General features: G+C 41.6%; 1 protein-coding gene across 9 annotated transcripts in view; it reads left to right on the forward strand.

Annotated features, from left to right (window-relative positions):
* SGCD (sarcoglycan delta) overlaps window positions 1-27,652 on the forward strand; it is a 356,822-nt gene that overhangs the window by 258,946 nt on the left and 70,224 nt on the right. For all 9 annotated transcript variants that reach the window (XM_052816477.1, XM_052816474.1, XM_052816482.1 and 6 more), the window contains one exon: window positions 15,396-15,497. In XM_052816477.1, coding sequence (XP_052672437.1) covers window positions 15,396-15,497 — 102 coding nt within the window. The remainder of the gene's footprint in view (window positions 1-15,395; window positions 15,498-27,652) is intronic.

Below are 27,652 nucleotides of genomic sequence, written 5' to 3' on the forward strand. Positions count from 1 at the left end.
ATTCATGGGAGCTGTCTTGAAAGAGACAAATTAATGACTATTCAGAATTTTATACCCTGCTATTTTCTCTATTTACTGATGTTACTTTCCATCGCTTCTCCAGAAATACTTAGTCTGATGTTTAACAAGCGAAGCTATTATTATCTTCACTTACATAAGATTTTCTTCCCCCATGATAGTGATTGAGAAGGGAAAGAAAAGAAACACAAACCTTTAGCAGGACTTTAACAAACTCATTGCACAGCTTCATGGTAGATGTGTGATACACCTGTATTGTAGAAGCAGTGCAGAGCTGCCAAGGAATAGAAAGAGGTGACCAAGCTGAGACAAAAGAAAATATTGAGATCAGAGAAATGCTGAATGAGAGATGGGTTTGAGTCTGATTTTATTTTTGGCTTTCCATAGCTTTACTGTAAATTTCAATATTTCTATTAAATATTGGCCCTAGACACATCAATAAGCTTTGAAAATACTGGTTGTTAATGAGTTTGCGGCTGAATCCCAATTTTCTTTCTGTTTATTTTTTTGAGTACCAGAAATACTCCCTGTGTCTATATAATTAGTGTTTTAATGTTTGTTTTCCTTCAGTTGAGTCTGCCTTTCGAGATATTCCTTTACTTCTTTCATCATTTCACAGAAATTAAAAGTCTGCCCAAAATAACTCAAACTATCCTTAAATTACATACAAAGGATTTTCAGCTCCCAAACAGATCTTTTCAAGCTTAGTCTTAAACAAAGTCTTTAAATTTACAAACACTTCCACTGCCACTTCTTAAGAACTGTGGGGGTTTTTTTCTTTTTTATTTTGGAAAGGATATTGCTGACCACTAGCAAATACTTAAATAGTTTTTCATATAATAGAAATATCCTGTACTTTGGCAATGTCTTGTATTTTAACAAATTCTAGGACTTCTGACAAAGTCTTGCAACATTTTGATCTGCAGCATTTGCTGTTTGCATTTTGTAACAAGTGTTGGAAATAAACACTATGATATAATCTTTAAGCATTTGAGGAATCAACATGGTTTTCTAAGGAATGTCTCCTACAGCCTACAGAAGCTTGGAACACTAATTAAAGTAAGAAATTTTTGTCAGACATTTCATAATTTAGAAATTGTTTGATTAAGCAGCAAACATCCCATAGGAGTGTATTCTTGTGAGCTGATCCCATTTCCCGAGTTAGAAATTTTAGGTATTTTTCAAGGATTTCCTGGAAATACACAGTATATTGCACTGATTGCCAAGACTGCTAAAGTCCTTAAGGCCCCACCAGTAACTGAAAGAATTTTATTTTTTTTTAAACCCCATTTTTTTCTCAAGCGAGAAAATAGCCGTGATATGTAGCCATAGCTATAGCTATAAACTATACATTTCTTATAGTATTAACAGACAGACTTGAAATAACCAATTAGAATAATAAACTATAACACTTGTATTAGTACCTCTTCCTCGATAACAAGTCACTGACCACACTTACTGTAGTTACTCTCATTAATAGTCCCATTTGAGAAAGATATTTATAAGTCCAGTATTTTACCCAAGTATGTAAGGACTTCACAAGGTATCCAACAGCTGGCATTGAGTAATACGTTCAAAAGCATATCACCAGTAATCCATCTCAATTCCTTGTTTATTACCTTTGCAACTTTCTAGCAGTTTTGTCAATAAGATATTGCTTCTAGCAGTGTGACTTTATTCTCACATTAATATCCCAAATTTATCATAAGCTTCTAAATTTCCTCTGGTCACCAAAATGTCCTGTTGAGCCATTTAAGCTCCCTGAAACTACATTCTTTATCTGTAGCCTGGGAAAAAATATTTTTTGCCCTATATCCCTGAGTGATTTGAGATTAAATTCACTAAAGTTGTCAAGTAGGTCAGTGATGAAAGCCAAAACAAGAGAGAGAAATCTTGTTTAGGATTTAGGTGGATGGGAAGGGGAGGAGGTGGCAGTGATGCAGAGCTCCTACCCCATTGTCACAGCCATGTCCCAGGCAAAGATGCTGATATGGAGTCTCAGTGCAGAGAGGGAAAGAGATCTCGTGGCTTCAGGCAGTCTGAAGGCAGGCTCTGGATGCTCAGCCAAAGGACAGCTAAAAGGAAATACAAATGTTAGGCTTGGCATTTTTTGCTCTATGCTTTGTGTTCTTTTAAGGGATAAAAATTCCTTCTTGAGCATTTTTGGTCCCTAACCAAGTGCAGCAGTTAGCGATTATGTGTCATTATCCCCTGGTGGTTCTTCTTTCAGAAGGAAAAGTCTTATCCAGGCAGTAACAAGCACAGGCTGCCAAAATGGCCAAAAAGCTGTAAGAAAAGTCTAGGTTGCCCTCAGAGCTCTGTCTGGACCATGATGGAGAGCTGAGTCGCCTCTTGCTGCCTTTGAGCCAGCCCCATTCTGCCTGCAAAAGGCTGCGTGGAGGAGCATAGCGGTGCAGTTCGAACCGGCAGCGCTCGCTGATCGAAAACATTTCACTGAGTTTGTTATTTTAACGTTATTTTAACGTAGCTTGATCCTGTCTACCATCTCCTTGTGTGCTGCTATCTGCATGCAAGCGTGCCGAGCACCGGTCAGGGCTGCCCCGTGGGACTAGGCAGCTGCTCCTGGCGAGAGCTGCATCCTCCTCCTGTGACTTGTTTGTTTATTTACTTTGAAAAGTTCCTAGGGAGCATAACCAAACCTTGCAGACACCCACTGGAGAATAGAATGTTTTTAAATTGACAGCATCACGGGCTCTGCTCACCCTTGCTCGTTCTGCCAGGCTGGAGGGAGTGGGCATCACTGCTTACTCATGCTGGTGTTGCTGCAAAATGGTGCCCAGGAGCAGCTCACATCTGAGATGCACGTAGCCTGGCAGAAGGTTCAAATGTGTTTCACAGTAAAGGAAATTCAGATCTGAGACACTTAGTATTTATTTTGAAGGATTTCATTATTTAGATGATCTTGGTGCTAGTGAAAAGAATTAAAGAAGCTGAGATGACGTTACACACGGCAGATAAATAAGTATGCAGAATGTGAGTTACTTAATTTGTTCCTGCTGGTGTCATGTTTTAAAAAGGAGCAGAAGAAGGAAGAAATGCTAATATCCCCAAATAAGGCATATTTCTGTAATGAAGAGCTATGTTCTCTAAAGGCCAAAGCACAGTAGGAGCAATCACTTTCCTGTGACTTTAAGACTCTCTGTTTAAGAAAGTATTTTAAAAAAAGGTGCTGTGTCTTGCTCTGTTGTAGTTTGCCGATGCCAGTTGTATATTTTTGCATGTGATTCTTGGCTATTTCCCATAAGTGCTTGATTTTCAAGCACATAATATTGTACTCCTGACTTCCAAGAGAATCTCTTGGCATCTGGCAGAAGTCTCCTATGACTCAGTAAGCACCCACTCAATAAATAATTTGAAATTAAAAACACCCCACGCATGAGTTCTGGATAAGAAAAAATGCTATTTTGCCTTTATTTTCCTCACAAAGTAAACAGCAGGAAAATTATCTCAATGTTTTCCAGTTACTTCGCAGCTCAAGAAGTATAAACTACCATGATGATAATTTTGGAAAGTATCAGGAAGCGCCATCTTGCAGGATGCTTCTGGACTTGGGTTGATGACTAGCAAGCTCCTAGTTCCTTCCCTTGCTGCGTAATGATCATTATTTTTATTCTAGTAAACTCTTTTGTATGTGCACTAAAAAGTTGTGAAGAAGACAGGGGGCATTAAGCATAATGCATCTTCTGGCAAGGAGGCAGAGGGATGCAAACCACAGGGAGGAGAGAGAGTATCTGAAGTCTGAATTGTTGGCATTTGAAAGTTGCTAAAATTAACCTGTTGTTTCTTAGGAGCTGGATATATATAGTTTCTTAGCTGCAGTGCTGTGACACAACAAAGTGCTGGAGAGAAACCTTGGGAGCTCTTCCTTTAATGCAACTTTCTCGTGTGACTGTTGGTGAATGCTTGACTTTGTGCCTCAGTTTCCCCTAAGAGGGTGTTGATGTGTGTGAGCACGCACGCAGTATAGCGTGTGCCACGCACAGATGTGAGAGCATGTATAAGGTGTGTTAGATGGCTGTATGTTAGTTCTGATGCTAAATACTTTGGGATTGAGAGTTTGGGGAGGAGTAAATGATGACAAATAATGAAACTGCTGCAGTTGCAGCCCATCACGGAGCATTAGGGCAAGGCATGGGGGCTTGGTTGCTTTTGGCAGTGCATCCATCCCCCCCAACAAGGCACGGTGGGTGCGTGCTGGGGTTTCCTCCACATGCTATGACCTCCTGTGCCCACTCTGCCTGAATGACCATCACTGCAGCCTAACAGCCCCAGGCGTTTTGCAGAAGCCCTCCATTTCCTACCTCCATGCTCTAGGGCCAGATACCAGGTGGGTGTAAATTGGTGGAGCTATTGGAAATCAGCAGATGCACTCACAGATCTGATCTCATTCTTTGCCCACCATTTGCCGTGGCAAGGGACCCTAAACATACCCATATATTTTCTTCTATGAATAATTATTTGCTGGCAATTGTTCAAAAAGCAATAGAAGCAATATACTTATTTCAGCCTCTTTGGGAGCAGCGCTTTCAGTTCTCTCATTTCTTTGCTGTCCCCAGAGCCTCCCTTGCTAACAACAATGTCATATACACACTGTAGATAAGTCTGGAAGACAGTTTAAATTATTTTTCAGCATATTCTGATAGTGGAAGAGCAAAATCATATATTTTTGTGACAAATACAGCTATAAAAATTCTGTGGTGGTTCCTTAGCCATGAGGGCAGCTTCTTAACAAGGGGACTATGGATTCCTCTTAACACAGAGAATTTGATTTTAAAGGAAATTTCTTTTTACCTACCTGTGCAAATAAGTTGAATGTGCCCAATCTCTCATCTCTTATTGAAAGTATGAGTCTTGATTAAAAAAAAAAAAAAAAATCATTAAAATAATCCCTGAAGCCACTGTACGTTGGTATAGTTGGAATCACATTTTTGAAGTATATTTTATTTCATGATATCTGTTTATTGTTTTGCCTGGCAACCCATTTATTTTCTGTTCGAATCCTGTTGCACACTACCAAGGTCTAGGTTTATCCCAGTTATCTATAGGCAACCAGAAAAGATGCCTAAGTCACCTTGGAGGAGCTCCACAGCAGCTGGGAAGCACTCGTAGGGAGTGGTTTGGGTGCTAGGTGGACTCCATTGCCATTTTCTCTCCGCCGGCTGCAGAGGTAGCACGGGGTCATTATCTTCCAAATGCAGGCTCCTCAGTTAAATGCCTAATATTAGCTGAATCTGGGCTCAGAAGTGATTAATTGAGGGGCACTGAAAATATTCCTCCCCATCCACCCTGTTTTCTCCTGGCTTTTGGAAATAGAGGAGATAATAGTGGAGGAGAGTAAATGAAGCAACTGAAAATACGGATTCGCATCATGATTATCCTACCTTCAGAGGCCGATGTTGCCACAGCAGCCAGTATATAATGCAGGTGTGGTGGTTTTTGAGAAGGTCAGTGCAACAGGCACCTCCTCCGAGTTCCCCCGTAGCCTGTAAATCAGTCTGCTGAGGTGGGTTCATCAAATGTGCCTTATAGATGGGACTTGTGAGAGTGGCCACAACCCTGCTGGGTCTCTCTCCACCTGCGCTTGTATTTCTGGTATCTTGAGTGTCGGCGTGGATCTTGAACGGGGGTCTGAAACCAGAGCATGTTTGCGCGAGCCTTATTTCTTTGAACGGACCTGGTATTATGCTCTAATTAGTGCCCCGATTTGGTTTGGCACGTTCACATCAGACAAAAATGACCCAATAATTGGCCCCATTTTCAAGATCTCACCTTCAGAAATGCTGCATGACACCTGGTACTTTTCTTTTCACACTGTCAGGCCTTAATCTGCCAGCTTTGTTCCTGGTCGAGGGGAATTGCTAAATACTCGATTAGTCAGAAAAAATCTTACTTCAGAGTGTAAGTACAGAATTGTGTTCTGGATCCACTAAGACAGAGAAAGGAAAAAAAAAATCCTCCTTCTCCCTGGAAGCTTCTTCCAACAATATAAAGATGAGTGAGTTCAATTCAGCCTTGCTATGACTTGGAGGAGCGATGCCACAGAGGATGTTGTGTCCAAGATCCTTGTAGTTTAAAAAAGTGTTTATTCTTTCCTTCATTTGGTGATTGACAGTCATAATTCAGGAGTATTAGATCATAATTTATAAAACCTGTTTTTTCTGAAACTCCTTGAACTGTACAGTGAATTTATGTGCTCATTTTATTATTAAATTGCTGCATTATAAGAACACTTGTTCCTACGAGTATAAGAATCTTTTTTTCCACTTCTGAATGTGCACAAATTTCTGCAGGATGGGACTTTTCCCTTCCAGTTAGCATAATTATGGTAATGAGCTAGATTAAAAAAGATGGAGAATTCAAGGGACACATTTGGAATGTATGTTGATGATAAGATGTGAAACCTTACTATTTGTGTTGGAGCAAAAAAGCAGAAAAACGCTCAAGAGAGCATGGCTCATTTTGTAATGCTTCAGTGCCAAAGTGCTCCACAACAGGGAGTTGGGAGGCGTGAAAGCCAAATTTCGATCTCTTCCCTGCTGTACCAATGGGAAGGGAAGTTATTACCCTAGAGAGGAATTCTGCGTATGATGGTTGTGTTGTAGTAACAATGCTGGGATTCATAATCATTTCCCCCAAAGGTCTGCTACTCTTCTTCCCTGCAAAAATGTACTCTCAAATGGGGTGGCTCATTTCTTAGGAATCTTGGTTTTGTTGTGCCACACATGATCATACTTTGAGTAAACTCACTAGCAGTTTGCTTTGAAAAGAAATACCTCCTGCCCAAAGTAGTTCAGCAATACGCATTAAATCCAGAGCTGAGCTTTCTTCAAGCTCTGGCTGAACGATTTGTTTAGAAATTACTCCAACTCTAGTCTGGAATTGTTTCAAGGGATGCGATTTAGTTGCTTTGGTCAGTTATAACCTGTTTGAAACAGTAATTGGAAAACCACATTTGATCCTGTTCTTCCTGCTGCTTAGGACTTTTCTCCTTAACTTCCACTAAAGCCAATGCATAAATTTCTTTTGCCTTCAATGACAGGCTCTTCATAGGGCTCTTTGAGTAATCTTCATAATAAATGGCATTGGCTCTGGTGAGCACTCAGTCAGTGTGGAAGGAACACATAGAGGGGAAAGGCACTATGGGAATGTGCATGTGGAAGATGTCCCTAACGCCATCCTGGCATGTGAGTCTGATGGGAATGAGGTCAAGATTTTCTGCACTACAGCTCATTGCTGTAACTGTGAGATGTCCTCTCGGTTCTTGTGCTCTCCTTGTTGTATCCCCTCTTCTGATCTTCTGCCTCTTTTTCTGCAGTCATGCAGAGGAACTCACAAAAACAGGAGTCCCCACTGGAAAAGAAGAGTTCTGAGCTTTGCATAAGCTTGGCTTGGGCTGAATTTTACATTAATCATAATGGTCTACAGGCAGTTTCCTCCACTTGCACGTAATTCCTTTGTAAGTTAGCAGCTGCCTGACTTCTCTGTAGCTATCACAAATGACTTCACACCGGCAGAAGGAACTGAAAGTGCCTACATAGCTCATACAACTTTAACAGCAGCTTCTAGAGGTCATTTTCCAGTGGTTGACTCCCACAGCTGGTCTTTTCTTATTCAACTCCATGTCTCCCTGTGACTGATTACCGCGGTGTCAGAGATTATATAGAGGTGTCTTGTCACAGACGGTCAGGAGCGTCTGGAGGGAGCCTTCTGGAGGGAGCAGCGAGTTAGCTGCTTTCTAGTCTTGCAATTTATAATGTTGGTTTAGTGCACCAATTAGCTGCAAAGATTTTAGCTGTGCTTCATCTGTGTCTCCCTCCTTCCCTGGAGAGGGCATATATACCATCTTGCAGTGATGCAAGGCGCTTGGGGTCACCTTCCTTCACCCACTGATGTCTCAGCACAGCTGATCCTATGCTATGCCTATCACCTTTAAATGAAAACACTACCACTAAGACATCCAGCAGGGACATCTGGGGTCAATAAGCAGGCAGAAAAAGAGGGAGACGAATGCCAGTTGTGGACATGAGACCTCATGGTGCAATTCAAAGCATAAGTATGTATCTGTGCATACAGGGTTATGATCATATGTGCTGTGTAACAGCATGTTGGCTTGTTTTTCTCTACTGTCCTCAAACCTGAGTCCATACGTGAGGTCTCAAAACAAGGTCTTATGTCAGAGGAAGAAGCTGTCACACATTGTCTCCTTACCTTGGAGTGTATGTTGCTCTGGACTGTGCTGTGTAACCAGCTTTAACTTTATGGGACTGGTGCTGCTGGGAGGTGTTTAGGCTCTCCTGGCTTCCATAGGAAAATATTGCTGCTGATCCACAGCTGGATACTGGGATCTTTATTGAGATGACAAATTAACTGAAGAAAATGAGGAGAAGGAGGAAAGGCAAATCCTATTAGAGCAAGTAGGTTTTGAGGCTGTGAAGAACTGGCAATGATGTGTATCTGTACAGACCTTCCTTAAATCTGTGGAATCTGGAAACACTTAATGTCAAGTCAGTTGTAGAATGGCAGCACAGAAATCTTCCCAGTAGGGGAAGAAAAAAACAGGTCACTTGCATTTGCTTTTTTTTTTTTCCCCCCTAACTTTGGATCTATTGAGCTGTGTAATAACTTGCACATATCTGGAAGCGATGCAGAGCACAGCAATCAATAATACAAGCAACGATAATCAGGTGTTTCAGCCATCTGACATGAGCAGTCTCCAAAGATAATTCTCTCCCAAAGGACATTGCCAAACATAACTTCAGTTTATTCCTAGTAAAAAAGTAAATGCTTACCTGCCATGCAGAGACAAACCTTGCCAACAGTTTTTTCTCCTGAAAACTGAAAAGGGATGGAGGTGGAGGAAAAAGCATGGGGAAACAGCCACTGGTGCTTGTGGTGGCCAGCAGACAGCTGGAGCTCTCTGTGTTCCCCATCACCGGTGTCCCTAAAATCCTTAGAAAGACCTCAGTAAACAGCAAATTTGCCTTTATGTTCAGAAATGCCAGGAGAACAGAGGAAACGCAGAGGAGCATGAGGCTGAATTTATTTTTTGTAAAGAACAAAGCATCCTGGCACGAAGGGCCACAGTGAATATGTGTTACCACCGCCTTAGTGCTTGACTAGGTTAAGCTGTGGCGCGAGCGCAGCCTCATCTAATAAAGCTGCCCATGGATGGCAGACGCCACTGAAAATTACCCCTGTTCCTATGTGTAAGCAGTCCAGATTGGTGTGGCTAACACCACTTCCAGGTATTTACCACAGCAATTACGTGTCTCTGGTTAGGTTGGCTGTTTTTTCTTATACTGTTAACTGAATGTCCCTGCTGCCAGCCATACAATTTAAAAAAAAAAAAAAAAAAAAAATCAAAGTAACCCACAACTGTTAAGAAGGAAAACAAAAAAACAGCTAGGCTTTACCCACATGTATAACCACATTGCTAACCAAATGGCAGAGAGGAGCCTTGGTGATCAGTTAGCAGCAATGCTGGGCTCTTCCCCTAACAGTAACACCATCATTTGTAATTGGTCATAAAACTGAGTTGCTTCTCAAGCTACTAAAAAAAAAATTCCTTTCTCATTCAGCATCACCAAAATGACATTTATGTTATTCAGGATTTTACCATTGCTGTCCTCTTTTAACACAGAGCAGTCAGCAATGCACACAGTTTTTTATGCCTGCCCCTTACAAGGCATTGCATAAAAAGAGAGGGGGCGTAGATGATAAAATTTATATGAAAGTTTTCACCATGCCCTACCAAAAAGCCAAATAATTCAAAGCAGGTGGTAATGGAAAGCTCCCAACTCTGTGCCTCCTGTTTGGAACTTGCCTCCGGGAAGCTCCCACAAAGCTGGCTTGTGCCGGCACAATAGTGTCATTCACTCTGCTGAGGAGTCTGCTAATAAAAAGGGGAGAAACAAAGATTGTCAAATGTTGGTGTATCAAATAATCAATACTGCTTTTTTTTTTTCCTTATTCACAAGCAATAGAGTGGCAGATAAGGATACATACCAATCATAGACACAATGTTTAAAAACTCATGGTCTTTGTCACTCTGGGCAACTTTCTGCTACATTTTGTAAGTCATGGTCCATGAAATTTCATAGGAACTTTCATATATATTCACTGTAGCAGAGTATGACATTTATTTGTTATTAAACCGTATAATTTAGGGAGGATGAAGATGCTTTATCCAAAACAACATGTGAGGTAGTCTTTCATACAGTGATTTCTCTCTAATGTGTCAGTATTTTGGGATCTCTGTATAAATCTGCAAGCTGCTTACTGTTTTTCTAATGGGAAACAATACATTAATACGATTTAATACTGATTGTACTATAAGAGGCCAGGATACTTGTCAACTTTAAACTGAGATTGCAACCTTTGCTTGTTTTTTCACCTGGTGACCCAGACTGTCACTATCAAAAGCTGTCATCTTTAATGATGAGAAACATAAGAAGCAGAGAGTTAATTGTGGTAAGAATCAGTGCTAAGCATTGCATCCTGATCCCAAGCACCAGGGAAGTCAAGAGATAATGTCTGGTGGGTGCAGCTTTTATTAGTTTTGGCAGCCGCAGGAGGAGAGAAAGGTGAGCAGGGATCAGAGGTTGAGAAGGATCAAAGGCTGAGAAGAATAACATGGGGAAGTGCCTCTTTTTCTCCAACCCAGTGGAGAAAACCCATGTACACCTACTTATATGATATAAATCTGATGTGTTCTTGATGTTTTGGTGGTAGTACATTGTCCCATAGGCCTGATACCTCTTTTGGGATGTATAGGACCTGCTAGCTGTGAGCTGAATGCCCCATATGTGTGGTTTTTGTATATAAAAATCCTGTGTGGGACACTTGGGTAAAGTGGTAAAGGTAAAGGAGAGGGTAAAGGAGAGAAAGGAAGAGAAACATGCAAGAGAGGAGCAGAGTAGAATGCTGGATCCGTATCACTATTTAGGATAGAACATAGTCGTGAGCCATCGAAATTGCTGGTTTCCCATAGCTTCACTGGTGACTTGGAGGTCCCTTTATCCATTGGTCCATGTTACTGGTATTCATAGAATCATAGAAACATTTCGGTTGGAAAAGACCTTCAAGATCATCAAGTCCAACCGTTAACCATGCCCCCTAAACCATGCCCTGGAGTACCCTGTCCACTCGCTTTTTGAATACCTCCAGGGATGGTGACTCAACCACTTCCCTGGGCAGCCCATTCCAATGTTTGACAACCCTCTCAGTAAAAAAATTTTTCCTAATATCTAACCTAAATCTCCCTTGCCTCAACTTGAGGCCATTTCCTCTTGTCCTATCTCCGGACACCTGACAGAAGAGACCAGCACCCACCTCACTACAACCCCCTTTCAGGTAGTTGTAGAGAGCGATAAGGTCTCCCCTCAGCCTCCTCTTTTCTAGACTGAACAACCCCAGATCCCTCAGCCGCTCCTCATAAGACTTGTGCTCCAGGCCCCTCACCAACTTGGTTGCCCTTCTCTGGACACGCTCCAGCCCCTCCATGTCTTTCCTGCAGTGAGGGGCCCAAAACTGAACACAGGACTCGAGGTGCAGCCTCACCAGTGCTCAGTACAGGGGGACGATCACCTCCCTGTTCCTGCTGGCCACACTGTTTCTGATACAGGCTAGGATGCGATTGACCTTCTTGGCCACCTGGGCACACTGCTGGCTCATATTCAGCCGGCTGTCAACCAGCACCCCCAGGTCTTTCTCTACCGGGCAGCTTTCCAGCCACTCTTCCCCAAGCCTGTAGCGCTGCATGGGGTTGCCGTGACCGAAGTGCAGGACCTGGCACTTGCCCGTGTTAAACTTCATACAATTGGCCTCAGCCCATTGATCCAGCCTGTCCAGATCTCTCTGTAGAGCCTCCCTACCCTCAAGCAGATCGACCCTGCCTCCCAACTTGGTGTCACCTGCAAACTTGCTGAGGGTGCACTCGATCCCCTCATCCAAATCATCAATAAAGATATTAAACAGAACAGGGCCCAACACCGAGCCCTGGGGAACACCACTCGTGACCCGCCGCCAACTGGATTTCACCCCATTCACCACGACCCTCTGGGCTCGGCCATCCAGCCAGTTTTTCACCCAGTGAATAGTGCACTTATCCAGGCCACGAGACGCCAGCTTCTCAAGGAGAGAATGCCATGAGAGACAGTGTCAAAGGCCTTGCTGAAGTCTAGGAAAATAACATCGACAGCCTTTCCCTCATCCACTAGGCGGGTCACCTGGTCATAGAAGGAGATCAGGTTGGTATTGCCTCACTTCAGCTCAGGAGCGAGCCCTGGAAGGGGTCAGGATTGCATATCCACAGAAGTGGTCGTTCTTGCAGTTATATGTGGCATATACCAGCTCGCACAACCTGCTACTTTTCATACTGAAACCAGAGAAGACCCTGAAATGTGAAAGCCCTCAGGGCTTGTAAACTTACCGAAATATCTATTTTGGGAAAAAATTTGTAGTTTTTTTAGCAGCACAAAACGTGTGAGGGTCTGCGGATAGCTATAATAATTCCTGCTCACTCAAATTGCAAAGCATACCACTATCAAAATTTAATCTGGGCTCTTTGGTGCATAATCATATTTCACTCATTTTCCTTCATCCTTTTGCTTGAGATAAATGAACCCCTTCTGTGCCACCACCAACCCAGAATTCATAAGCCAATATTTTACACCCGGGACAAGGAATGTAGCAAATGGCACTTTATGACCCATCTCTCATTCTCCTCCCTTCAATAATCAATAGCATTTTCGGCATATGTCTCTATTTAAAGTTTGCTTACAGCTTTCATTTCAAAATGAGATGACAGCGGTCATTTTATCACCCAGCACTCCTGAGCCTGCCTTTGTTCATAAGACACCACGCTCTGGCAAGAACAGTATTTACTTGGCAGGGTACACCCTGGGAATGATACTTCTTGGAATGGGAGAACCTCTGGCAAGTGACCAGTGTCACTGCTGAGCCATGCTACATCTTTGATTTTTATCCCTCCAAATTCATGTCTTTTGGCAATAGTTCATGCAACTCTGTTTGGGTTAGCCATTCACCTTTAGTGACAGTGATTCCTCTTGCGGTGCGGGAGGTGCACATGCAATGGGAGGAAGAGAAGTGGACATATGTGGTTTATTTTTTGCAAGATGTATGTCCAAGTACACATGGTTTTCCTGGATTTTCCTGGTCTTCTCTTGATCTTCTTAGGGCTTCTACCCAAGTACATACCCCTTTCCTCTAAAATCCCTGGAACAGCTGTGAGTTAGGCGCTGAGGTGGCTCTTTTGCTTTGGACTTCAGTGTTTAAGGACATGCCTAGCAGCACTTGAGGAGGCAGCCCAGTCCCTCTTAATGAATCCCTAAATTGCATAATGAGATGCTGTGGAGTCAGTATGGCATGTCCATGTTTATAGATCAGTAATTCCTCCAAATTACTACTTCTGCCATCCTGTGTCCTGCATGACCCTTGGTTTCAACGTCTCTCTCACTAACATGAATCCTGTTGCCTGGAAGTGCTGATGTGTGTGTCCCTCATTGCAATGTCCTCTGCAGTCCGAGCTCCAGCTATTGTAGGTTTTGTGATTTTTGTATCCTGCCTTATCCTGGAGGCCTTGAGGCATCGTATAGCATCATCCTTCTTCTTCTCTAGCCTGGAGAAATGGGGAAAAAAAAACAGGTGAAAAGATTCCTTAAGGGGTATGTTTGAGGATTGTCATGGCAGTTCACGACTACCCAACTCTTGGTCATTTCCCAATCTTAATTTATACATGTGGAGACATAGCTTTTGCTAGCGTTATTCTCAAATCCTAGTGATGTCAGTCAAATTTATGCTAAAAGGTATTCTTCAGACCATCTTTTTCTCAGAAAAAAAAACCAGCTTACCTCAATACTTGCAGACTTTGACAATCACCCTGAATCTTAGAAGGAATATCTTGCATTTGATATGGTTTTGATTATACATTCACCTGTGCTATTCCCTATCCACACCATGTTTCTTACACACACACACCCTTCTAAGCAATTATAGCCTAAATGAACCTAAATCCCTCATAGTAAAAGTTACGACTTTCACAAGTTAAAGGTGAAATATAGTTTGGTCCAATTCTGCTCTAAGCCAATGTATCCATATACCTGTCTTATTGCATAAAAACCGTAAGAAAAACTCGTATAAAATTTTGACATATATTTTATTTGCTATTATAGTTTGTCAGAGGTTTCATTACATCTTGAACACACATAACTAAGCAATTTCTAAAGAAAAGGGACTATTTGCAGTCATCTGCTGGAGACCTGCAGCCAACACTTCATGCCATTTGTCAGGAAGATTTTTGCTGTGGAAGCACAGGGAGCGGTGGATATTGGGGAGCCTGGGAGGGCCGGGGAGAAGGTGGGGACTGATAGCTGCAACTATGAAATCCGAATGAGGAGAGGACAGAAACACATGTCACATGAGTCAATGCCTGGCCGATGGACTTTGCAATGGTTGTTTGAAGGGCACAAGAATGACTCAGGAGACCCAAACATTTAGATGTAGAGGTTCAGGTTGCTGGAATGTGCTTGGGCTGTGCAAGGAGCAGAGCGAGGGCTCCAATCCTGTGCTGATCATTGTGGGAGAGAAAAGGCAGGGGTTATCCCAAGACAGGAGAGCAGTCTGTTGGAAAGATATTCCTGTTGCATCATTGCTTCTCCCAGAGCAAATATTTGCATAAATGTGTATTCCAATAAAGCTGTGTAGCATCTTACAAATATCGAAAGCACAGGAAAGACTGAGACTAGAAACTAATCAACAGGTTTCCACATCTTTCTGCTGTAAGGTCCAATAGCCCTAAAGAAATCCCACCAAAGAGTCCATGTTTTGCAGAGATTTCCCCAAATAACAGGGGTCAAGTTCCCTACCGCATTTTATTGCAATACTCCTACATAGCAAAACTTTATTTTGTTGGTTCAGTGGAATTAATCACGTATTCTCTATATGGCGTTCGGTAGAATTAATCACATAGTTTTTATACGGATTTGCTATGAATGAGAAAGTATATGAATATACAGGCAGCCAGTGAATATTCCAGTGAATAGTTTCCTGTTAACACAGAGCATTGCTGTGTCTCTTTGAGTAGAAATGACTAGCTTAAAAGAACATCTTTCATCTGTGTAAATGGTTTACTGGGGGGCACTGAAGATTGTTCTGAATAGAATTTTATTTTCACAGAAACAGAGCTAAAAGGGTAACACAAGTAATTGCATTCTCTAGTGTCTCCCAGTGCTTTACATGTTATCCTCTATGGGAAAAAAAAAAAAAATCAGCTATTGGCATCCTGGTGAATTTAGTAATTTTAACTAATGGGGTTGTTTCTTTTTTGTCTGTTTTAGGATGGAATGGGGAACCTGAGAATCACAGAAAAGGGTCTAAAGCTCGAAGGAGATTCAGAATTCTTGAAACCTCTCTACGCCAAAGAAATCCGGTCAAGACCAGTAAGTTGTTGGGAAAGGAATAAGCACATTTCTGTAGCCCTAACAGTAAGAAACCATGAAGTGGCAGGGTGGTATGGTTATTGGATAAATTACTTTGGCCACTCTATACAAATGTAATTTGGGGAGTGAGACAGTGGGTGTCCTTTGAGGACTTCATTTGGGATACTATATCCTCTGGGCAGTTGCAAAGTTGATATACGTGGCTTTAGTTTGTGTAAGCCACAGTTAAAATGCTTCCAGGACCTCTGAGGTTTCACCTTGTCTTTTTGTCTCTTTTTGAGATAAATCATAAACAACCCTCAATTCAGAGACGTAACATTTCCGAGGTAGAGGGATGGCAGGCAGTTCTTAAATACAGCCTGCATTTAACTAGTTACTCCTTTTCTGCAGAGAGCAGAGAGGTGATGCCTTGGCACAAGGGCCTGATCTGTTGTTAGCTGGCACAATAAACCCATATTATGTGCTCAGTCCTATCTCATGTTGTGTTTTAAAATTACGTGCAGTTAAAATTCAGCGCTGCTAGGAGAGACTGCTTGACAAAAGTGGCAAGGATGTTAACAACTGAAAATGAGAAAGAACCCAAGTGTGATTGAAATAGCGTTTTCATAGCAGCACTTCATTGACTGTCGGTGACTTTTGCTCTTTCTAATGTAGTCCTGTTTGTCCTGAGCAGCTTTAAAATAACTGAAATGATTCTAGAGAGTTTCCAGGATCCTTCTCAGAAGATGTCATCTGTCTTGTTTCCTGATCCAAAGTGTTAATTTGAGTCAGATACCAACCTTCCATTTTGATAACAATGGCAGATAGCTAATTAAATAAAGTTAACATCCCTTTATCTCAGCATTTCAGTGCTCCTGTAGAAATTGGAACTTGTAGCATAACCAACACAACAGCCAATACAATATCCGATTCAGTTATTGAAGGTTGTAACCTCTGTAGGATGGCTAGGAATTGATTTGAACAACCATAATCCTTTAGGAAGAGAAGTTAATAAGAAAATGTTCATATCTATAAATGTTTTCATCCCTGAATTAAAACAGAACCATAGAACCTTACATGTCATACACTTTCTAACGTAAAATGTGTGGGAAAGGTGCAGCACTGGGTTTGATAAATAGACTGGCAAATCGCTACTTACATTTCTTTTTCTCTAGTTAGAATGCTGGAAATATTTGATTACTAAGAGAACTGAGAACCACTTCTTGCTACTGGGGAGTTTACTGTTTTCATATTATCATATTGATCTACATTTTAATACTACAATGGGGATAAAAGGTGTCCCCTTCTTGAGGTTATGAAACTAGTTTCCACATCATTGACAGTTTAATGAATGCAAGGAACAAGAAATACAAGGTAAGGCCTGTGTGTATGTTCCTTGCTTTATCCCTCCTCCAGGATTATTTTTGCTGTTAGCCAGAGAAGGATCTAGCTGCAAGCCAGAAAGTCTCATCTCCAGCCTAGTGAGTTGGAGCATCCCTGCTGGCTTCAGTAGATGAGTCCTGGAAACTGTATTAACTATGTAGTTACATAAACAATGCGTATAGTTTCTCTGACTTCTCAGAGAAGTTAAACTGGACTAGCCTGTGCTGGCTTTCAGGTTGCTCATGCTAATGCTGGAATTACTGTTGGGCTGGGAGCAACAGGGGCAATCCTATTGATTTCAATCAACTTGTGCTGTGTGTGAATTTGGCCTCTTGTAAGCAAATGAAAGGGTTGCAGTCAATGAAAGGATGATAGTTACAGAAGATTTAAAAATATTATTAAATAATAAATGTTATATTATTTTGAAGAACAGTAGTATGACCCAGTTTTCTCTTGGAGGGAAGTGTACTAGCAGTTCCTGAGCTGGATGAATATTGCTACAATAAAGTGCCAAACTCAGCACTCAGTAGTACAGATGAACATCCGTACTAATTCCCTAGTAGTCTTCTCTGGGTTTTCAGAATTGCATAATGCACCTTTAAATATGCAAAATGTAACAGAAACAATATGACAAATAACAGTAAAGAGCATCCCAGAAATAAGTTGACATATAATATTTTTCATATGTTTAATTAAACAACCTAAGAGTTGTGTACAGTAATAGATAATGGTTTTATATAGAGCTCAAAAGACTTTCAGACACTAGTTATTTCATATTAGATGAATTTCATTAAAAAAAAAAACCAACAAATTTAATTTCACTGTTGTTCTGTGTAGCAGCTGAAGGGGTGTTGGTGCTGCGTGGAAATGGCAGGGGGAGAATTGCTTTTTGTGTAAGTGGCTGCAGTCCCATGACCTCCGTGGAGTGGGTTTTCCCACTCGTGTGTCTCTGCAGTGCGGCTCCCCATGCTGCCCTGCTGCAGGCAGAGCTGGGCAATCCCTGCCGAAATATCTCCAAAACATGAATTGTGATAATTCTTGAAAGCCTGAATTTGTCACTGGTGCCTCTTCTTCTCTGCTGCACCTCTTAAGTCCCAGGAAGGTGGTATTTAAAATTACACACAGACTTGCTTTCCTAGGAGCTGTGCCTTCTGGTTTAAAGATAGTTTTGGATTTCCAATTAAAAGTGGATTTCTTTTTCATATTAATTTGGCAGGAAGGGAAGACCAAGGTTTAGAGAGGAGGAATAGCCCTCAAATGTCATCCAGAGAGACTGGCTCTGTGGGAACCTCGGAGTTTCTGTAGTTTGTGCCTTAAAGAGCTCTAGTAGGTACTGCTCCCTTCATCACCCTCTCGACAGAGTAGTTGCATTTAGCTGTGCTCCTTTCGGAAGGTAACTCATTGCAACTGAAATTACAGCCAAGAAGAACTAAATCTGTTGTGCTGTGGCATGCAATTGGTGACAACCCAACAAAGGCATCTTTCTGGGATTCCCTTCAAAAATGTTAGCAGAAGGATTGGACCGACGTGGTTCAGTCCCATCCCGGAGAAGCGGCCATTAAAATCACTAATATGAACTGGCTGCTTAAAGCTGCTTCCAGCCGGTTTCTTTCTGCATCACTGCTGCCTCCTGTCTCAGGAATGACACCTCCCCAGGCTCGCTTTCCTTTTCCCTCACCCATTCAAAAGTGACCCCCCCCAAATCCCTCTGTCTTCATATAACGAGGGTCCTAGTCCTGGCTCTGTAATACTGGGTTTGTAGTGCCTCCTGGATTAGGAGCCTATTTCTAAGCATCAGAGCTTGCAAATAAAATAACCTTGTTACTGCATGAGCCTAAAGTTTATCTGGAGATTAATGAATAGTAACTGGTGGTAGCAGTGTTTGCACCCTTGTAGTCTTGTTTTAAAGAAATGAGATAGATGCATTCCCTTTTCCAGGAGTGTTCAGAGCATCTTAAACTCCCAGCTGAACATATTGCACACTAAACAGTATTTTCCATGCCACTTGCATGGAACATGAGCATCTTGCTGCCTTTAATTAGGAAGTTAACTGGACCATGAAGTATTGCCTGCGTAAATAAAAGTGATTTGTACTTAGTCAAAAAGGTGCATTAGGAATCCTTGCATTTCTTTACTTGCACATAAATTATGGAGATTATTAAAAATTGGAAGGGTCATCTATAAACCCATCTGTAGCTCAGCTGCACTGTCACTCTCAAAATGTAGCTGTCTTTCTAACTGTTGTAATTTATTGTGGACTATCATGTGAACCATCTGCTTGCTTATAAATCAGACAAACTTTGACTGAAAGTTGCGCGCAGCAGCACAAATTGTTAATTTTATGTGCTGGAAAGGAATGGCAACAGTTTTGTGGTCTTCAGTCTTCATTGCCTTAATTTAAATAGAAATTTAAAACTGGAAATTTTCCTGCCTTTGTTGAGAAGAGCTGCTAACAAGCAGGTTGCTTGAAACTTACAGTGAGCACAGATTCAGCTTTCTTAGTGCAGTTGGGTTGTTTTGAAGCTTGCCACATCCAGGTCTGCAAGTAACTTAAAAGGGGCAAGACAGAGAACAGGCTATGTGTATTTTCTATTCCAATAACAACAGAAATAAAATCCTGTGCTGTGATTATACAGGAAAATCAAGTGAATTACTTCTCTCAGGAGCTGTGTGACAACCAATGAGATGATAATCGCAGCTTTAGGAAGCAGAGAAAGACATTGCCATGATAGGATTAGGATGGGTTTGCCCTTTCAATGTTCATTTCAAGTGCATAGATAGAAAAAATAAACCCCAGTTTGCAAATGTTTACACCTGGGCTTAAATTTTCTTACCCTGAATCCTTTTAAAGACAAGAATATGGATCTGCCTGACAAAGATTTTTTTGCAGTATAAAGCTCTTGACTTGGGTCCTGCCTGTTCAGCTCTCTTGCAGCCTCTCATACGGATGTGTGGGTCTGGGAACACAGGTCTAAACATGGGCACCAACCTTTCTTGCCTGTCCTCTGCTACCTGGGGGAGCTCCAAGCTATTCTGTCGTTGCGCAGGTATAAGTGATGGCAAAATTCACTGAACAGATTTTGACGAGATTTTAAGTGTCTTTTAAAAGAGATCTCTTAGTGTATTTAGCTGGTTTCATGTTGAAGGTCTGCTTCCCATTATTTTTAATCAACTGAAAAAAAGAATTTAAAAGAAGAATCCTGTACACCAAATTAAAAACCCTGAGGCAAAGTACAGTGTCTTTTTTCATTTTCCTTTCTTTGGGTGATGTTAGAGGTCCCTATCCTGCTCACTGTGGCAATGAGTGTCTCGCTGAGAGCAGCATGCTAGCTCAGAGCGTTGGAGCAAACCTGGTCTCATTTGAAGCCATATGAAATAACTAGTGACTACAGTGGAAGAAGGACTGGGCCTGTCATTAACACTTGGCTGTGATTCTGCAAGGGCATCTGTTTGGCCTAAAAAATTCACAGTTGTGAATTAGGGCTGATAACTGCTATTCCCTTTACTGGTGTTTAGTAAGTTCTCATCAGCATAAAAGCTAGACTAGCAAGTGCATAAAATATGGTTGTCTGCACTTTACATTTTCCCCAGCCAGTATTTGAATGATAGAAATTTTAAAGGAAGCTTTTAAGAGTGATAAATAATTATTTTGCCTATGTACTTGTCTCACTATGTTCAGATCTGGAAGAAGAGTGGTATAATTTTAAAGCACAGAAGCAGTTCTGTAATGGACATACTCTTTTGTATTATTTGCTCTGCAGGTCTACCTGCCTCAAAGCTAAAAATATGCACTGAAAAACAATAAACCATGTATTTGGATTAAACAATGACATGTGCCCACAATGGGGCATACCTGCCTCATAGCCCTAAATACATATTTATAAACAATACAACATACTAATTTGGATTAAAAGGCAACATTCACCCGTGAAGGAAGGCAACACAGGTGGCAAGATAATTGCAGCTTTGTATGATGCTCAAACTGTATAGTAGAAATCTAGCTTTCAGTAAAGGCTCAGATAGATAGCATGAAAGAAGGCTGCTATTTTTTGACACAGGAGACAGAATAATTCTTTTTCTTTCTTTGTCAGAGTTTACAGAGCAATAAAAGGATATTGAATTAGTTCCTGATGATTTGGTCTATCAAAGTGCTTAAGGATTTCAGCACACTCACTGAAACCATCACAGGGTGGAAATGAAGTTTGTCTCACCATGCTGCTGTCACTTAGCAGTCCTTGCGCACTCCCACCACCTCTTTGGCCATTACTCTTCCCAGTGTTTAACTATTCCCTTAGTGACCGGTTCTTCAAAGAAGAGAGGAATCTTCTGGTTTGCACATTATGATACGAACGAGCCTTTAAGAGGTCCTGGCAGCTCACGGAGATGTTGGTCTCCTGGCATTTGCCTCTGGGGCAGTTCAGCTGCCACTGTAGCTTCGGGTAGAAAAAACTCACACTATCTGAGGTTGACTTCTGAAGCACAATACTTCCTCTAACTACATCTTCATAGCTTACTGTTTCTTGGTTAATTTTTGGCAGCAGATGTTAAAATTTAAAAAAAGAACAAGGTTGCTAGTGATGGCGCAGCCAACAAAAGCAAGCTTCTTGCAGCCGTGCCTGGCCATCTGATATTCCCCCTATAGGGTTTGTTAAGCATTCATTGTGGCACCACTCCAGATAACCTTGTTGTTAGAGTCTGTGCCAGTGTGCTTTTGCTATAAATGTCTCTCTCAGTTTGGTCAGTTTGAGTCTTGCTTGCCCGACAGCTATCAACAGAGAGGAGAGCTGGCAGTCAGCAGGACAAACAGTAAAAATAAACAGAAGCAGCCGAGCAAGTTGCAAAAGGGATCATTTTGGCAGAAGCACCCTCACCTGATGCACGGATCTTGATGCCATCACTATCCAAAGCAGATATGAGTCCATGTACGGCAGTAGGCTGTGCGTGTCCAGTGGGATTTATAAAACTGATATACTCCTAATAAATTTCATTCTTAAGCTATAAAATCCAGAGAGCCTACTTCAGACTGAACCTTGGTTGCCCCAGAGCTTTGGGGGCAGTTAGGGACTCTTGTGATATTTCCAGTGTGCTGAAAAGGTGGAAGTTTAAGTAAATTTTACAGCAACTATGAAAACATTTCCCTTTACCTTCATAGTAAAATTGGCCAGAAGTCTCTCGGCTTTGAATTTTGAAGGAAATTTTGTAGGCTGGCTGAAGGGGTACTTCCAATAACACCAGAATTACATCTTGCTCTGTCTGTTCCCCATTGTTTGTCTAACGAGCTGGTGTTACGTGCCGCACACTGAGAGCACAACTGGGAACTGAAGTATCCCACCAGCTGCAAAATCGGAGTATCCCAAACAAGAGCAAGAGAGGAAGCTCTGAAGTAAACAAAGTTTTTGAAATAACTCCACAAGTTGCATTTCAAAGCAAAATCTCGTGGAGGCCGCCTATGGCATTTTGAAAAGGATTTCATTAAATGTTGCTAACTTGTCATAAGCTCTCTTAAATGGAAGGGTAATGGCTCATAACATTTGTAAGCTTTTTAATTTCATGCAATATGAGCAGTGTAATCAACACCTATTAAAGTCAATCAGCTGTGCCAAGTGGGCTACCTACCTCAGCTTTTGTCTGTATTTTTATCATGGGTACACCTCTGAACTAACTCTGGGACCAACATGTTTGTACTTTCTTACCCTAACATCAGGGGCGATTTTGTGTCCAGAAAACCCGATATGGTCATTGCAGAAGTATCTGAACCCGTAAGCTAAATAAGCATTTTATAGTCAGTGGTTTTCGCCTTCTAGGGAGGGAGTTTGGGCCATGGAGTTGATGTGAACTAGTTAATAGCTGGGGAGCTAAACATGAAGGAGATGGAGAATTTCCCAAATGATCTCCCAACATGTTTGACTTTTTCCCTTTGACAGGTGAAATTTCTCTGCTTGAGTTAGTTGTGTAAGGAGAGGGAAGCTCTTCAAATCATGTGTTTGTTTTGCTGTTCTGATCTGATTCCCATCTCCTCTTCATTTTAAACATTTGCAGCTGGACTCTGCAGTCATAAAAACAAGTGATGTGCATCACAGCTCAAAGTGAGTTAAAAAGCTGGGTGATCTGTGGCCTCTAAGCTTTTGCATTGCATTTTTACCATGATCCCAGAAATTGCTTGCATTTCAGCTGTGAAGAGGAGGACAGTGGGGCTGAGTTTTGTGGTAGGGCTGTATCTCCATGGAAATGTTGCAAATCAGGTAATGTGTTTTCAACTGAGTCATGAGCCTTGAGACAGGAGTGCAGGCACTAGGAGCTAAAAGTATAGAATAAACATTTCATTTAGTTTATTCCCCCAAAAGGAAAAAGAAAAGATGTGGAATTATTGATTTTAAAGTTGAAAGTAAAAATGGCTGAGCTGAATGAATTTGGCAGGCAGTTTCTTGCCTTCCTTGTACATGTACCACTCTTCCAGTGTCTGTTAATTCAGCTTCTGTTTGGCATCTTGAATTTGCACACTACCTCTCTGAATTAACTGGGAAACTCCTGTGAAGCTCATTTTTCCTGATTAGCTGTTTATTGTGGCCTCTCAGTATTCCTACAGGCTTCTATACCTTCAGGAGCTGTACATCATCCTTATTTTTCTATGTTTAATCTTATATTATAAAAAATAAAAAGCACAGGGGGCTACTGGGGGATTTATGAGTGTAGGACACGTCAGTCACACCTACTGATTGTGGGATTTCTGTTGCCGACTTGTATTGCCGGACAGGTATTACTGTTAAAACAGAAGCTCTGCTGGTAGTTGACTACAGCTGACCTGAACCAGCCCATGGGATTGAACACATTTGTAGAGTAGCCTTGAATTCTCAGTCCAAAACTTGATCCAAATTTCATCTTAACAAGCTGTAGCCTCAGAAAGAAGTAAGCCTTACAAAGCACCTGAAACTGCTCAGGGAAAAACGTGTGCGATTGTGTATTGCTGCATTTCTCTCTCTCAAGGGCAAAGGCCTTGAGTTTAAGGATTTACTACGTCTAGACATCGCTGCTGACGATCAGGATTCTGGCTGCTTTGGAAAGGCTAAAATATAAAAACAACTTCTTAATATTAAAAATGAAAAAGGAATAAAACTTTACACAGTATGGATAGAGAGAAGATAGAGACAAATAGACCAAGGAAACACTGAAAGACAAATAGCAAGATCCAATTATAAAGAAAAAGAATGTTTTTCTGATATTTCCAAGAAGCCTCAAGAGCAGGGCTTCATGTCTTCTTACCACAGGACAGCAAACACTTCTGCAACTCTTCTGCTGATCAAAACTATTTCGCAGCAAAGTTATGTATTTTATAAGGCAACCGTTACTTGACAAGACAAGCTGTGTTGTCATTAGGAAGTGCAGGCACACACAACTGGTTTTACAGACAGTTCAGTTTGTGTGTTCTTTGATTTGCAACATGAAAGGAAAGCCAGACCTTCCAGGTTTCATTTACCAGTTGCTATGCCAGTAATAAGAGTTGCTCTGGTTATTGTTTCTAAATGACGGATGTTGAATTTAGAGAAAGAAGAACGCAGGGAAAGACAAGAACAATTCTAAATTTGCTCCTGTTCTTTTAGGGCAAATTGGTTGAGGGTCTTGGGAAAACTGACTTGCTGCTTTTGAAAAGAAAAATAAGATTTCTTTGGCTGTTAACATCTCCCTGGTTGGAACATCTCTATTTTTGATCTCTGTTTGCCTGAGGCTGCGCCTGGCTGTCTGCTCCCATGTACACCAGCGTCTTTCAGGAAGGGACAGTCCCACACCAGCATTAGTGGCACAGTGTTGGAGTGCAGGACACTACTGTACGTGTGTGATAAAAATGACTATAAATCTAGTCACAGAGGTAGGCATTCTGACTTGTCAGTGAATCATTGATTTAGGCTTCAGTCCAACCAGATATTTAATTATGTGCATAATTTACAGACATTAGTAATTTCATTGACATCACTAAGGCTATTCGCATGCATAGAGTTGGGCGTACGTTGTGTTCTTTGCTGGGTTATGCCCTGTAGTTTCTACATATACTGCATGTCTGTGGCAGAGCAAAGCCACTGGCAGGAGTCCATCCTGCTGGTCTCTGTACAAACACGGGGACATACACTGCCCTTTCCTCCAAAAGGTTTTACGTTGTCAGTAGGTAGACAGAGAGTGGGACAGGAGATAGGGATGAGAGTGAGGAAAGCGGCTTGCTCATTCGCTCCTACAGCAGCTGAGGATTGGTGTGAGGAGTCCTGTGTCCATGTGCATGCTCATTTTTGTAGATCACATACCCCAGGTGTAAAGGAGTGTGGTGATAGAGCGGGCAGATATTTTCAAATAAAAGCTGATACGATAAAAAGTTGTCCTTAGCAGGGGTGAAAGAAAGCAGTTTCCATGGTGCCCATTTTTTGTTTGTTTCTGTTTTCATTTTTTACTGCAGGTTTTCAGTATAAAGTGTTACATGTACATTGATTTCCTCTTGATTTGCTGTAATTCTGAGTCCAGTGAACTTTTTAGGTTTGCTTCCAGTCTGGCCTTAAAATTCTCTGAGGCAGGTTGTACGAAGTATTAGCAGGGAGTCTGCTCCTCATTTCTTTCTGAAATGGAATAACCTATGGAACAGAAAGAAAATTCAAGGTGTTTCAGCTCACAGTATTTCTTCCTCGTTTGTCCATCAGGACATAGTCCGTGTTTGCCATCCTTACATAAAATAGCAGGAGATTCCTCACTTTCAAACCTTAAATTTTCCCTGAGCAGCAGTGAAGCTAAACCATCCATGGCTTTTGCCTTCTCACCACTGAGGTTCCCCAGATAGCATCAACTGTACAGTGCTGCTGTCATCCAACTTCCCCCAGAAACATCCCTTCTAAGGATAGAGACACGTCCTGCTTTGGAAGGTCTTTCTTTATGGTCTACAAGGGAAGGTTTTATTTAAAGTTTATTTCAAATGCAGCAGTGCTAAAATTTGATTTGTAAATCACTGTCTGTTTATGAAAATGGTGAGTAAATGCATGCCAAGATTTGCACAGTATCTTAGTCAGTGCAGGATACTCTATTGGATTTTTAATTTGTAGGCTAAAACTAGGCAATGAAAATTGCTTTTATAACCTAAGCTTTTTCCTTTCTCTTTCTTTCCAGCTACAGCTTGATACTCTGCTTCTAGTTCTTTTTCTCTGTGAGCAGAACAATATACTGTTCCATTTTCTCTCTCTTGATTTAGACAAGGGATGGATTTGTCATGGGGCATTTAATGAATAAAAGTGGTTAACATCTGAGTTCTGCTCCTCTGCTAAGAAACCAGCAGCAGCTGCAAAAGATTGCCCATGAATGGGTGGCTACTGATTTGGAGAGAAGCTTGCTGTTCACTGAATCATCCGTATCTCTCTTCACAGTGCCTGGAAAGTCTTCTTTTCCAAGTACTCATGCAAGCTGAGCCTTCCTCTTGAATGTGATCTGACAGGACTGCAGCCCAAGGCAGCACAGCTGAAGAGTAAGATGTGGTTTTTCCAATGAGAAGCTTTGTAAGGCATCAATATTTAAAAGTGGAGAAATAAATAAAGTTACAGTCAGGTTGATTGAGGGGAGAAGAGAGGTCATTTGTCTGACAGAACAAGCATATCTATCCAGCAAGGCTTTCAGTTCTTTAGACAAAAGCTTTTGTCTTTCTTTTGATTAGGTTGATCTGTAAGTGTGAACAACCCATTATTTTTCTTAGAATCATGATTTTTCTAGGTACATTTTGCAGGTTAGAAGTACAAAGTGGGCATAGCTGTTCATCACCTTAGAGCAGTTGATGTTTCCCTTTAAGCAGATTCACTGTTGTGTTGTACACACGTGAAGCCACGCAGTGAATGGCCAAATAATCCATAATCCAAACACACACTAATTGCTGTAAAAGGTCAAGAGTAAATGATCTTCCTGAGCTGATTTAGTGACTTGGTTTCCAAAGAGCCATGGCTGGAAGACAGCAGGTTGATGGGATGAACCTGAACATGTTTCCTCTGATGCTTCCTGTGGTTGAGTGTTCAGAGCCTGCGTCCTCCAGTTTTTTTGCAGAACATCCTTCACTGTTTAAATGAACTAAAGGCTGCACAGGGAAATGGCACGTATGTTGTCAATGCTGCTGGCTTGAGAAGCACCTTTTATTGCATGTTTACTGTTGCTTCAAGCCAAAATATTTTACCTGTATTTTCTTACTTCTTGAAATCCCCAGCTCCTGCTGCAAACTGACTTCTATATAGGCTTCCTTAAGAACCCAACTGTTATTTATAAATGATGAACTTTGATGTTGGTACACAGTTGGGAGAGCAGCAGGCTTTTTGTTTCTCTCTTCAACATTATCTATTATGCAGCATTCTGGGAAGCGTAGCTTAGCTGAAGTAGAAGAAACGGGAACACGCAGGCAGGACCCTTCTGTGCCCTTTCCTGGTAGGAGCCACTGGTCGGGTGTCTTCACTGATCAGTTTTGTTCCTCCAGAGTTTTGAAAGAACTTCAGGAATAAAAACATCGGGAGGCAAATGCCTTCTGTTTAAAAGTGGAGACAACCAGGCAGCCTGAGCCACCCTGCTGATTGCCCAAAGAGTAATTCAGGGTCTTTGGCTTTTATGTGCCTCCCTGTGCTCTATTTTACCTTCACACATCCTAATCTCTTTGGCTGCTTTTGCCATTACTCACCATTTCCCCAAACAACATTCCTGACTTCTTCCAGGCATGGAAAAAGCATCTGCTCCTCTTTCTGCGAGCCTGACATCTCTTGAAATACCACTCCCCAGCAGTGTTGGTTAGGGAGGTA

This window comes from Harpia harpyja, chromosome 20 (genome assembly GCF_026419915.1).
Source record: "Harpia harpyja isolate bHarHar1 chromosome 20, bHarHar1 primary haplotype, whole genome shotgun sequence".
NCBI classification, from domain to species: domain Eukaryota; kingdom Metazoa; phylum Chordata; class Aves; order Accipitriformes; family Accipitridae; genus Harpia; species Harpia harpyja.